The 14707-nt window shown below is 37.6% G+C and overlaps 1 protein-coding gene across 1 annotated transcript in view; it reads right to left on the bottom strand.

Annotated features, from left to right (window-relative positions):
• The window catches only part of DLC1 (DLC1 Rho GTPase activating protein), a 235745-nt gene that overhangs the window by 125231 nt on the left and 95807 nt on the right, over positions 1–14707 (bottom strand). Inside the window, exon 5 of the mRNA XM_009940573.2 lies at positions 13762–13795. Within this exon, the coding sequence (XP_009938875.2) occupies positions 13762–13795 (34 nt within the window). The remainder of the gene's footprint in view (positions 1–13761; positions 13796–14707) is intronic.

The following is a 14707-nucleotide window of genomic DNA, read 5'->3' as shown; positions in this document are numbered from 1 at the left end:
AGTAAAACCTGGAAGATAGTTTGTCAGAAGGAGTGAAAGCAGAGGGAAGAGTAAGATGAAATCAGTAGTTCAAATCCTTATGCTAGAGTCTCACTGGAGCACATTTTCCATGCATCACAAGAGGTTTTGCCCTTCCCAAACCTTATCTAGGAAGCAAGAGGCTAAAGGTGTTTCCACCAAGAAAGCGATTTGCTCATAAATTCATATTTGAAACTTTTAAGCAAGGACTAAACCTGGAGAAGTTAGTAGTAGACAAAGGATGCCAAAATGAATTAATCTTATTGATCTTATTAATCAAGACCTCACAATGAGAATAAGCATGAATCTCCTACTACTGCTGGTTTCAAACAGTCCATGCTATCTCCCAAGGGGTTCGCGGGTCTTGTCTAGAACAGCGCCAGATCGCATGGGCCAAAGTGACAGCAGGAATCATGATAACAATCAAACAAGAGGGCTAATTGCATGTCAGTACTTGAGGCCAAGTGCTGTCTAGTTTACTTGTACAGAGGCTGTTGTGTGACTGAGTTCTTGAATAAGGTGCCCTTCTGTCCTTGGTGATCGGCTGCTGGATGTGTGCACTCCAAGTTTGATCAGCACTTAACCTATGCCTTCCTCTGACAGTACAAACGAAACAAACCTGTGTGACTCAGCCCAGAGCTCTTTGAAGAGTGGAAATTCACAGTTTTTGGAAGTATTATGGCCTCAAGTTCTGTCAGGGGAGGTTTAGATTGGATGTTAGGAAAAATTTTTTCACTGAAACAGTGGGTAGACATTGGACCTGGCTGCCCAGGGCAGTGGTGGAGTCCCCATCCCTGGAGAGGTTCAAAAACCATGTAGATGTGGCACTGCCGGACATGGTTTAGCAGCCATGGGGGTGTTGGGTTGACAGTTGGATGTGATGATCTCAGAGGTCTTTTTCAACCTTAATGATTCTATGATTCTACTTTGGTTGTGCTATTTTGTTTTTGTCATCATTTGATATCTAAATCTAAATCCTAGATTTCAAAAAGCAAAGGGAAAGAACCCTTGCAAGCAATTGTGTAACACTACATAGGAAACAACCTTCAGGCAATAGAAGAGCCAACTCTCTTCTGGTCATCTGCACTGTATTGGTTTGGCCAACACAATTCAGGTTTCAAGCAGTGCTGCTGCTGCACGGTACATGGCAAACAGGGTGGTGCTGGAGTGTGTCTCACCTAGTGGCACTGTGCTTGCTGCTTGTTGCTGAACACAGCTGGAAGTCTACAATAACAGCGCATTTACTTGTCTGTTATCTTTGACAATCACAATTCTCCATCTCGCTTCAGTCTATTAAAATGCTTGTCCATACTGCAGAATACCACGAAGATACTTACTTTGTCTTTTTATGTGTCCCTTTATTTTTAAGGGTTATTTTTAAGGGTTTATTTTTAAGGGTTTATTTTGGTTTGTTTAAGGAAAACAGGTAAGGAAGCTTAAATAACAGATCTCAGGAAGCGAAAGGATCACTAGATCTATAGTTGAACTGGAATGCACTTAAGAAAATAAGAGAGCAGTTTAAGTCATGGGAACTGGTGAACAAAGCACCAAAAAGCATGAAACCCCAACACAGATGTAGCAAAGATTTTCCAGATGTGGAATTCTTTCTGTGAATCAGTAAAGCTAGCTTAACTTACGCTATAATGGTTATTCGGGGGGGGGGGGGGAGAGGAGGGAAGTATGGCTCATTTCTTATCTCCCAGTCTTTTAATATAACTAAATGTAATTTACTTTGCTGAAGATTTTTATCTAGGTTTGCTTTATGAAAAGAAGTCTGTTTCTTATTCCTTTTAGTTTGTGTAATGTGGCATACATTGCCTCTCTGGAAATGCCTTTGAAATGGCGTGCAAAAGTTAATAGAAGTAGCAACTTTTTAGATTGGAATCTTCCTTTGTTAGTTTTCCAATGTCCAGTTCCTCATTAAAAACAACATGATGCCAAGTTTTGATTACAAATGTAATACATAAATATATGTGTATATCTCTTTACAGTTTCTAGTATGGTCTTTGGTTATGTTTGTGTTTTTATATTCTTATGAGATATGTTTCTACTTTTTTTTCTTTGCTCTTTATTCAGCTGAGGAATTGCCTTTACATACTGTATTCTGATCATTGATTGATTTAAGATCCCTCTGATTGTTGCTAGAAGGTTTCCTAACACGTAGAGGACTTTTGCTGTTGCTGTATAAGTTATATAGTATTCTTCATTTGATAGTGGGTAGCTGGTACTGTTTCCTGGAGGAAATACCTGCCTCTTACAAAACATAAGAAACACTGATGTAATAAAAATGTATGCGTTGTTCATATTGGGGCCGAATATTCATTTTCGCTATAAAATACCATTTCTGACACATTAAAAACTAATTCAATATTTGGATAGTGACTTACCTACTGGAAATATTGCAATACTAATTTGACATCTGGGACAAGTTTTGGATTGGCACACGGAGAGTTATGATTTGGGTAAAATCTTACAAATATCAGTGATAAGATTGTCATAAATTTAATTCAGGAAAGGGTTATACTAATGAGTTTCTCTGCCATTAGTTTGTTTAGATGTTTTCTAAGCCTGTGTAAAACTTTAGCATCGGCAAGGAGTCCCTTATTTCAGTTCTAGATTGTGTGGAGAAGTGCCTCCCCCAGTTTGTTTTGAAGCTGCCACCTTTAATGAATGTTCTCTCATTCTTTTATGGGGACAGACAAGCAATTGCACAAAACATCATATGGTTATCAACACAGAGTAATCAAACCTGGACAACTATTGTACTGGGAGACAAAAAAAGAGATGAGATGCTAAAACTTTTACTGTTGGTGGGTATCAAATCCCTGACTGAAAAAGCCAGTACAGCTTCCAAGCTAGAAGAAGAATCCTACCCTAACTTGTGTGCCAGAAAACTGTCTTCTACTTGACCCCCTGTTATTGCCTGACCTTGCAATAGCTACTTGAATGGCTGCTAAAAGGTATTTTTCCTACAAATGCTAGTCTGGATCCATGCTTCAGAACATAAAGTCAGACTTAAGTTGTAAAGGTATAAAAACTGTAAGTCCGAGATCTTCCTCTAAAAGGGTGAAAGGTATTTTAGGAATACTAGAGATTATTCCCATGAGTCTTTTTCAACTTTCCAGTTACTTTCCGGCCACAAATGCCCTGATAATGAGGAAGCTATACCTGATAAAATTGATTAACCTGATATACACCTTAAAATTTTGCCAGAGTGGGTATATCAGTTCTGCATGTGAAAAAGAGCCCTGCTGAAGACACACGTGCTGACACAAAAGAGTGTTATTCCACTCAAAGACTTCGCAAAAGCTCCAGCACCAAAAGAAGATCTTGGCACTCTCTGGTCATTCTGGAGTTTCATACCCGCTTTGAGAGCCTCCCACGGTAACCATGAGAGCAAAATCTTTCTAGTGTCGGCATGGGCTTTGTTCTATAAACAGTGCTCTATGCAAGTCAATCAACAGATAACAAATTCTAGACAAAAGTCTCAGTCTTTCTTTTTCTTCCTTGCAACATGGAGAAACATTGATTCCAGGATGACATTGTAAATTAAGCAACCTGCCTATGGGAAACAGGGGTTTATTTTATTGATTTTTTTTTCCTTGCCTTTTAGCAGATATTTTGACTGCTCTTCATTATTTTCAAGCCTGTGTTTTGATATGTATTAAAGTCCCTGACTACTTTCTCTTTGCCTTTCTGTTCTGCTTATAGGTGGCTACTGACACATGATGTACCTGGCTAGCACTCTGAAATTTGTTACTGAATATCTCTTCTTTTAGGCTGGGGTACAGCAGCAGATTCAATTGAATCAACTTTAGATTTATACCTATCAATTGAAGAGGCTAATCGCTCAGAGAAACTTTCAGAGAAATTATTTAAGCTTGGATTTATCAGACTTCTACTGACCAGCTTAATCCAAATTCAAGTGACTGGAAAGATTACCTGCAGGAATAATCCCTTGCAGATTTATAGTTTATAGGCATTTTGGCAGTTGTGTCTATCAATATGCTTGGTTTTCAGTTCTTTATTTATTTGCAATACTTATGAATTAAGGAACAATTTCATGCAGTTATCTGATTCTTTCCTAAAATATCATGAAGACGAGATTCATCAATAGCCAAAATCAACATGAAGGCAGACTCAAGATGGAAATAAAGCAGCTGCATGAAGCAACTGACTGACTTTGCATATAAGAGTGGTGCATTTTATAGACCAATGGCTTTTACCAAATGCTAGAGAATCAGCATTTAATTTGATTGCCACTTCCTGATATGTACAAAAGCAAGCTGATTTTACAAGGGTATTTGCAGAGGACATTTGAGACAATGGCTAAACTTGATGACTAGATACCACAAGGTATTTCAAAATCTTCAAGATAATGAAAATCACCTTTTGTCAGATATGGTGAATATCTTTGAGTTTATAGACAATAGAAGATTTAGTCGCTCAGGCTGAACTTACTACAAGCGGATACAGCAGTTCTCTCAAGCATCACTTGCTATACCAGAAGGCATTCAGAGCATAGGTCAACAACCTTAACAAGGGGAAAAAAAAAACCAGTCCGAGCAACCTGTGAAGCTGTGGTTACATACAGCCCTATCATTGCGCTGCCAAGGATGGTTCCTCATCAGGATGACGCTTTGCCTCCAGGTGTGCCTAATCCAAAGTGTGCTTTTGGGCATCTCTCACCTCTGAAATCTGAGTTTTCAGCATGTCCTTAAAGGAATGTAAATAAGCATGACTTCTCATCAAACATCAAAGACCTCTTTCTCTTCCCTAAGGATTTGTGAAAAGGAGCTTTTTATTCTAAGAAGACAGGAGTTTAAAGGGCGCATGTAAGTACCTAAAATACACAAACAACAAAACCCTGGGCTGGCTTTGTGGAGTAAAGCCCACATCCCAGGTGATCTGGGACTGAAACCATTTCTTACCCTTCTGTTTTAACAGATGCAAAAAGAGAAAATTTACCATGTCACACTTTCTTAAGTGCTCTAAGCTGTTCATACTAAAGATGATTTTATATTGTTCAGCTCTTTGGTTCATCTTCAGCAACTCTGAAACCACTTAGCAGTCCAAGTCCTATTTTCAAATATGAACACAAGGGTATAATAGAACTTTATAGAGGTTCTGAATGTTGTCTAGGAACCCAAAGAAGTAAAGAAAAGCAATTAAATTTTTCAGAAATTACTAGGTGCCTTCATAATTCTGTGCCACGTGCAGATTTTACTGCACAAAGGTAACCTTAATTGGGAATTGGTGTACAATTAGCAGGTGTCACAAAAGAGCTTATTTTTCATCTTGAAGTACCTAAATATCTATGAAATTGTAGCCAAAGTTTAATTTTAAAATTTGGTTCAGGGAACATCAGCTTTTCAGAAGCTGACTCTATTTCTGGACACTGAAAAAGAAAGCCTGTCACCTGATTTCCAAATCAACAGTCACATTACTGCTTTGGAAACCACGGCCTCATGATTACATGTCAGTACCAATTGGGACCAGGGAAACTAGTTTATATTTCATCTGAATCACCACAAGTCTTTACCATGAACTCAGTCTGAATAAAATTGGGCTAGAAATAACTTGATTAACTGGTTATCACCATTCTCTGTTATTCTCCTTATAGCCAAAAAAAGGACAGGAAGAATAACTTGTTTGTATTTGCTTTGAGTTAAAAGCAATTTTTCATCAGGGGCTACCGCTTTTAGAATGTTTCTGGTGTCCAGTACAATAAAAGATCACAATTTGGGCTGGGTAATATAAATGCTACCAAATCACTGTGTAACCGATAGCTAACTTTATACTGAAATGCAGCGTGATTAAGATTAATTATATGATATTAGCCAGAATATACGGAGTGCCAGTTTACAGTCTGTATGGTGGCTTTCTAAAATGTGAGCACATTATAGTTAGTTATAAAGTAATACTAAGTTGAATTTGCTGGAGGTAACACATTCATAAGTCTTCTGCTGTATTTTCTGCTTTGATAACAAAGAGCTCACTCATGCAACATTGTTTCCCACAATATTTTTGTTTGCAAGTTGGGGTTTTACAGTCTGGAAGGGTGGATAAATAAATGATAAAAAACGGGCTGGAGAGCAGCTCTATGGAAAAGGCCCTGGGGTCTTGGCAGACAGTGAGCTGAGCATGAGCCAGCAGTGTGCCCTGGCGGCAAAGAGAGCTGGCAGCGTCCTGGGATGTATCAATAAAATCATGGCCTCTAGGAGGAGGGAAGAGATTACCCACCCCCCCCAGCATCCAATGCTGGTTAGACCACGTCTGCAATAGCGAGCCCAGTTGCAGGATCCTCCCAATGTAAGAAAGACATCAATAAAAATGAACAAGTACAGGGGAAGGCCACCAAGCCGGTCAGGGTCTGAATCACTTGGCCTGCAAGATGAGGCCGCAGGACTTGTTCAGCCTGAAGAAATGGCTTTTGGGTTCCTACCAGCAGCTCCCCAGGACCTCACGGGAGGGCAACAAGAAGATGGAACTGGGGTCTTCACATTGCGCATGTGAGGATGACAAGGGACAACAGGAGTAACCGAAAACCAGAAAGGATCAGACTGGGTATCAGGAAAACCATCTCCTCCATGCAGACAGTACAGCAGTGGAGCAGGTAGCCTGCAGAGGTTGCACAGGCTCCATCCTTGGAGGTTTTCAAGACTGGACTGGATAAAGTCCCGAGCAACCTTGCCTAAACTCAAGTTCAGCTGGTCCTGCTTCAGCAGGAGGTTGGAGAAGGGACCTCCAAAAGTCCCTTTCAAGAGAGCTGTACTGAGTTATCCTTTGTTTAACTGTAATTTCACTAATAGGTGATGAAGTCTGTTACGAGAGACATTCTGAAATTTTTATTGTTAATGTCAAACTATTTTTAAATTCTTCAGTGCTAATGCTTGGTTTTTTTTTTCCTAATCACATAGTTTCTGGAAAAAAAAAAGAACTTGCCTAAACAAGGAAAGTATATATTGCCTTAAAAGCACATTGGATTGGACAGAAAATGGACAGCTGAAAGATTTAGAATGATGGCCGGCAGCAGTAATCACTCAGCTGGCACTATATAGGTCTTTGTTCCTATCAGGGAAATATCTAGATTAGAATAAGGTAATTCTATTGCAGAACTTAAGAAAAGACAGCAAACCAGCAAAGAAATCAATTCAATTACTCTCCACAGGAATATAATGCATCGAGGCATTGCTTGTTTTCTCCAAAGTGAATACCAACACAAACAGATTTCTTGAGGAAGTCTTTAAAGTTGTTCCCACTATTATCATAATCATCTAGGAATCTAGCAAAATATCATAGCTACAAAAGCATTAAAGTGCATGATATGGACCAATGCAATGCAAAAATAACGGCCTATCCTTGTTACTGGCCTAAAATAATGAAGTCAAGCTTTTCTAAGTGTTTTAAAGATCAAAATAAATGAGACTATATTAAAGAAATAACAAAATTAAATGCCTTTGAAGATAAACCCAGCATATTTTGATTTAAAAAGCTCTTCCAAAGAAGTACAAAAGCAGGTCCGTACTGGTGGCCCATACTAATGTGGGTAGAACAAGAAAAGAGAACCTGACTAAATATTTAAGAATTCGATGCACAAGAGGTTCTATTAGTTCTCAAATACTTCAGATGTCCTTTACTATTACGCAATGATTTAGTGGAATTTGTTTCAGCCTTCCAGAAAACATCTGTTTTCCTGTTCAGGCATGGGACCTGAACATTTGTGCCCTGCTTTCATGGTGTATATTCTTCTCGACTGCTGCCTCCCCCTCAGAGCACATTCACACTACCTGGCCCTACCCTTCGCTTTTCAAGACTCAAGAAAGTAATATACAACAGAAAATCATGTGGAGCTTTAGGGGCCATCCTGCTTCCAGTGCATTTAGCAAGGTTTTAAGTGGACTTTCAGAGGAAAGCTGCAGTCCCAGGATCTGTTTCCTCCAAAGCCTAAAGAAAACGGCCAAGACACCTTAAGATTAATGCGATTTTGGCTTCACACAGTGCTACGTGTATTTTAAAGTTTCTGTGTTTATACCTACATGCATACAGTGAACATAGCGTGACTTTTAAAAGTGAAGCAATTTATTCAGAAGAACAACTACGGTAGTGTGCAGTTAATAAGCCACTAAAAATCAAATACCAAAAATCATGACATCAACTATTTCACTACATTTAGAAAAAATAAAGAAAACCCGACGACTAAACATCATCAGGAATCTTAGCAAGAAAGATCAGCCTTCAGTATCTATTGGCATTACAAACCTTTTTTCTAGTAATGAAATAAATGAGAGTGGAATAGAAATTTATTATTATTAGCATCTATTGGTGTTTGGCAGATATCGTGCATATTCTGGCAGAGTTTCTGTAACTGTTTCTTCTTATGACAGATTGAAGTGTCAAGTTCTCTCCTGACATTTTTATTTAGAAAGCAAACACTCAGCTAAAATAAATTTTACTATTGATGTTGCAACAGTTATAAAGGAAAGATTACCTAGCTAGGAACTGCTACTTCATAGTAAGGTCTCACAAAAACACTAATAAGTCTGTTCTACTAAAACCAGATACTTACAAAAAGGAACAAGCAATAATTCATTTTGCCCTGTTTATTCTAGAATACAGTGTAAAGATATAATAAAGCAGCCAGAAAAACAGTAACTCTGTTAATCAACTCATATTTCTCTCCAGTTTATGTGGAAACTGGTATCCTGAAGCCAGTCAGATTAGATTTTGTAACGTTTGCTCTAGATTAAAAATTATGTCTGGATGAACCTTTAATGACTTTATGAAAATGGAGCGTTAAGTGGATGCTGCTCATAGAAAGAATTAATTTCTCTGGATCTAGAACATGTTTGTAAGATCTAGTGGAGACTTTTTCTTTTTCCCTTTTTGATTAGAGCTAAAGTTAAATTTTATGAAATTTAAAGATCTCTACCTAGTGCGCCAAGCCGATGGTCTTTTGTGTGCCTTGTTTAATGTAGGTGAACCTGCCGCTAGCAGATTTTCAAGGTTCTCCCACTGCAAGTTCTCACAGATGGGCCCAACCCGCCTTGTCATCACTCCATCACCTCCTGTCCTGCAACTCGTCTCACCATGGGACCGAGCACCAATCGTCCTCCGCTGCCTGATGCCAGCAATTAGAGTCTGTGAGAGGAAATACCCTGCCGTTAAGGTCCCTCGAATCATCTGTGTATTTGTCTTCCTTGTGAATCAAAGGCAACCAGGAAAATTAACGCCAAAGGACATTGAGCCTGTACTTTATTAAATAGTGTCTTCAGCAGAAATCTAGGAGAGATGCAGAAAAAAAGTGAGACTCGTTCGCTGCTAGGCCCATATTGTAATACTAACACCAGGGAGGGTCCAAAGACTTCACATTGGCCAGAGATCCAATGAGGCTGCTGTCTTCGGCTATACTTCATACTTTATCCTCTTGTTTGCTTGCTGATTACCAAGATGTAGATGAGAAATGGGGTATCAGATCAATTCCATGTCAAAAGACTGACACTTTTATTTGTGCTGAAGTAGATCTTTCTAACCTACTAGTTAGAGAGAGTACTGAGATTTACCCAAAGAGATTGTGCACTTTTTCCATAGTATATCCCTAAAGTAAGAAGGAATATTTTGGGAGAATCATGAAAGGTCTTAAAAGCACATTTGCTTGTTATTCTGCTAGGGATTTTTTCTGCTACGTATGAGTAGTGACACTTGCTTTTATATGTAAAGTCATGTGTTCTGTGCTTTTTAATTGATCCAAGTTTGTACTAAATAACTAAAGTGTAGTATTCAATGACTTAAATCTTACTTTATTTTTAGAGCACCAACTCTTCTGAAAGTGTGTTCAACCAAAATACCACAGGGCAGTTCTTTTATGCACAGGAAAATTTTATTTATTATAATGCTGAACATTATGGACCAATGGTGTTAATATTTATTTAGGGCTAGACTAAACCTTCTGCCCTGTTTATGTGCTAACACATAGTTTCATCACCTCAAGAGAAATAAGCCGTGCTAGTCCCTGGCCAGATGTGGATATTCACTCTACCTCTCCCGCTGGCTCTGTTGTAGCAATGTTTCTAAGTCACAGAGTTCACTATTCCCTACAAATATTTGAGGATAAATTGGGAAATCATGAAGTAGGTTCACAAAGAGACTTAGGCAATACTTCTAATATTGACTTACAGTCATTTCACCTTTGTTTTGGAAACACGGCTCCAGAAATTGAAGTTAGCCCTGAATTAGGAACCTTACAGGGCATTCGTCATACTGAATATTAGTACCCATGTTAGGAGCCATCTTCACTCTATAGTTAGTGGAGAGTTAACCTATACCATTCATGAAGTGTCGTGTGTGATTCACATCAGTAAACCAAATGTTGACATATAGCCAGGTGAACCCAAGGTTCACTAGCTGATTGTTTTTAGACTATAAAAGAAGCAAACACCACTAACTCTGACACAGACACCTTCATTATTGACAGATGAGATGAACCTTCCATCCCTCAAATTTCTTCATCGTTCATGGACAGTATTTGAGAATAAAAATCACAATAGTCAGCAAGGTAAGTGAAGGCATGGGAATGCATAAATTACTCAAAAGAAAGTTGAATGCATCTGAATAAACAGACTTTTGAAGCTGGTTGCTGGCCTGCATTCTTGATTTAGGTGCCAATAGTCCCAGCCTTGAGTCATCTCTTGGCTTGAGCCATGATTTTCGCTGACTGTGCATGTTGCTTGAGCTTAACTTCTTCTTTAAAAAAGTTCTTTTCAAAGTTTTCTTTTTTTTCCACCATTGCCAGAAATGTCAACAATATCGAGACTTGTTAAAAATGCATTTCTCAGAAATAGCTGATGCCACAGTACATCATTTGCAATGCCCTAATTCACACAACTTGAAGCAACAGTGTACACATCTAGGCATGACTGACGTTCTGCTCAATACACTGACCATTTATAGATTTCTGCCAAAAGGACTCCGCAATTGCAGGTTTTACTGCACTTTCCACTGTAAAAAATGGTTATACAGCTCTGGAGTTATTAATTGACAAAAGTAGCAATGTTTTCACATTATGTTTGGCTTTGCTTTAACTCTAAAAATAGTATGTTTTTGTTGTGTGTTTTTTTTAAGTACTCCATCTGAAAGTTTGTATTTGACATAGTCAAAATTTACTGCATGTTGGAAAATATATAAAATTGAGAAAATATTTAATTTCAAGGATTAACAACTGCTATAAACATAATCAGTAATGTGTGAACTTCTAAGCTGCTTAAGCAGCTTGGTCCATTTAAGGATCTAAATGTTTGGTTGCCTGTAGCAAAAGCTTTTGAGACTACCAAAATATCAGGAGTCTGCAGAATAAAAAGTCTTGTAAAAACAGGTTTTTATTTATGTATATAAAACTTCTGAACCAGAAACATTGAAATAACAGCCTTTCTGCTTTCTTGTGTTTCGCATTCCGGTCCCAGATAAAATGGAATAGTATTAAGTAGGAAAGAGGGAGGTACAAGAAATTCTTATTTCAAATTCTCAAAAAGAGCAAAGATGTTTGACTAGACATTTTGAGTGCATTTTTAATCCAAATTCAATTTTAATACAGTGCTATCCAATCTCTTTACCTACTGTGTTATCATCATTGTTAGTAATAAACAACCCCTCCTTTTTGTTCTGTAATATTTTGTAATACATTTTAGTCTGTAATAACATAAACTAGAAAGAGTTAGATTGTTGATATCTCCAAATACATATTAAAATTAATATTTGTTTTGTTCTTTTACAGCAGATGTACAAATATGCTATATTCTTTTTTGAAGGCTTTCACAGCTTACTTATGGCTTTGTCATTCATGAGTCTTATGCAATGTCATTTTTCTGGTCACCTGTAAGCAGCAATGATTGAACAAAGGCTAGTTAAATTGCCAAACGTGAGACCTGAAAGTCTGAATCAAGAACCAATCGCATTTGAAAAAGATAGCACTAACTACCCCTAGAACCAAGCGACTTCAGTCAATAGACCTGATGGAAATAATCATCTCACTAACACATGCTTAATATTTCCAAAAAAGCATCATAACCTCATGAGCTGCAAATAATTAAACAAAAGCCAAACTGATTAAAAGGCAACCAGATTTCTATTCACACTCTAGCTTGTGCTCCTGTACATGGAAATGTCAGCAAACTGACTCCACATGGCATGAAGTTCCACCTAATATGTGTAATATTAAATATAAAGCTGTCTAAAAAAAACAAAACACCAAAGTCTGGGCAGGAAGAAGGAAGAGAGACGCAGATTCATATGCATACGTACAGGATATAAAGCATATGTCAAAAATACATTTATTTCATACCATCATCAACATCGACATGATAGGTAGTTTCAACACTGAAGAAGTAAACTTAGAACTTTGAGTTTCATTTCTGATATTACAAGCCGTTAGCTATAGCAAACATTAGTGGCAGCTCTATTCCTCTAGCATGAAACTGGAGTCATCATGTCTCTTTGCCACAAAGATTTTTTGATGACTTTCAGATAACTTTTAATCTTGTATGGTACATAATTGCTAAAGATGTTAAAAAAACTGTAATGTTGCATGGTTGCTTGATAAATAATTTGAAATTAGCTGCAAATAGTAGGACCCCTTATAACCGGTTCACATGTTTGGGCATAATATAAAGGATGTGGCCAAATACTAACTGCCTCAGAAAAAGAAATACCAAATAATACCACCTGCAATATCTATAAAGAATATGCTTACTAAATATGGGTCACAGTTTGGGAATTATTTACGAACTTCAATAGCTAAAATAACAACATCCCGAGCACACAGCTCCATAGCTTTTACAGTACTGATTAGCACTGTGGCTTGTCTCTCAAAAACCCTTTTTGTCAGCCGATTCCTCTTCCTTAATAAGCAATAGAAAACAAATAGTCCCAAAAAGGATAACGCAAGAAAACATCTCAAACAAAAACCAGACATAAATCAGAATGCCAGGTGGCACTGGATTATTTTGAGGTATGTTTCAAGCTATATTTGAAGTACAGTAGCAAACTACCAATTAAAATAAATTATGAATAAACCAACAGAGATTCTCAAGATCTACAGTGCTAAGAATGGAGTGTTTCCTAGTGTTTATCACAACGATACACCCATTCGACAGTGTCTAGCAGACAATCACTGAGAGATTTCATATACCAACACCACAGTACGTATAGTGCTCAGAAAACACATATAACAGGAGAGAATAAAAAACCTAAGCTTTTAAATATTCTGGAAGTACTTAGCCAAAATAAAAATTATCATCTCCAGTGAAACACTCCAGATGACTGAAATTTCCTGCCATACTTAAAGACAGACAATAAAGTTCACACCATGTCATCAGCTTTCACTGACTTGAACAAACCCACTGACATCCATGTTTGTTAGTCGAGACATCAAATAAATCAAAATTATATTTTAACACCAAGTAACTAGTTAGTATCTAGAGGAAAACAGACAAGTAAGGGGCAGCTGCAATTCAACCGGGTATTTTGCAGGATCTTTACTAGTATCACTCAGAAAGCTGGACTGCTTTTTAGAAAGAGAAAATATCCTGTTCAGGAAACAAAGACAGACCTTTACATAGACATCTGCCAGGTCTGTAATCCTACACATTTGAGACCCCACAGTTGAAGCCTGCCTTTTTTTAGTAAAGTTACACTGTATTCCGCAAAACAAATACAAGGAAATGAGAAAACAAGTAAATATTTACTCACCAGCCTTCTCCTTCTCTGAAATAACTGGCATAGCCTGAAAGAAAAAAAATAAAGGATACCACTGTTAAAAAAACCAAGAAAATTAGGGAAACATTGTAAAATCTTCAGGTAGATTTTATGAGTGTCCAGAAGGTCTGGAAAGAACCCAGGCCCCACAGTGTTAAGCACTCTGGAGAGAAACGTACAGTTCCCGTTTGAGTGGCTTATAGTCTATCATGAAACTTATTACTGTTTAAGAAACAAAAAGATTAGGAGAGAAGGGAGGAGATGGTGTTAAGAAGATCTTCCAATGATCACATTTTGAATTAATCATCCTAGAATACATGCCCACAAAATTCCACTGGGAAATTACCAGATAATTCTGAAGGAACGAAGACAAAAAAAAAATGTGGCTGCAGATGAGACTAAAATGCCAAACCTTTCTTACGCAGAACTCATGTAGAGTTCTGCCATTGACTCCATGTAGTTAGGACCTGAGCTTAAATCAATGTTGCTCTATAACACACTAATTTTTTACTTTTTAAATATTTTTTCAGAAAGAAGTAGTAAAAGTGTTTTCATACTGGCTGTTATTGTTTTTGGACTTGGAAAATTGTTTTTTTTTGCAATGAATGTAAAAATCTATTATGATTTCTTTCAGACCAATGCAGAAGTTCGTGAGTGTATTTTTCCCAAAATAAGTAGGTTACAGCTTGAACGAATAGTAAAATGGAATTTATATGGCACACATACAAAAAGAATGTGCACATTGATCAAGGTGAGAAAGGCTGGATGAGAAATTGGATTGGGTATGCAAAGTATGCAGAACCGCCATGTGAGTTAAGGTATGAATTTTACATCGCTTTCACTCCTGTCTGTTTAGCCTTTGTTCAGCAGATTTTCTGGCTGCAGATTTAAGAGAAATAGAAAGAAGGGAGCGATGGACAGAAATCACAAAACAACCAGT

The sequence above is a fragment of the Opisthocomus hoazin genome, chromosome 5, assembly GCF_030867145.1.
Source record: "Opisthocomus hoazin isolate bOpiHoa1 chromosome 5, bOpiHoa1.hap1, whole genome shotgun sequence".
NCBI classification, from domain to species: Eukaryota; Metazoa; Chordata; class Aves; order Opisthocomiformes; family Opisthocomidae; genus Opisthocomus; species Opisthocomus hoazin.
The sequence above is the reverse complement of the archived record's forward strand: the minus strand, read 5'-3'. Positions and strand labels throughout refer to the sequence as shown.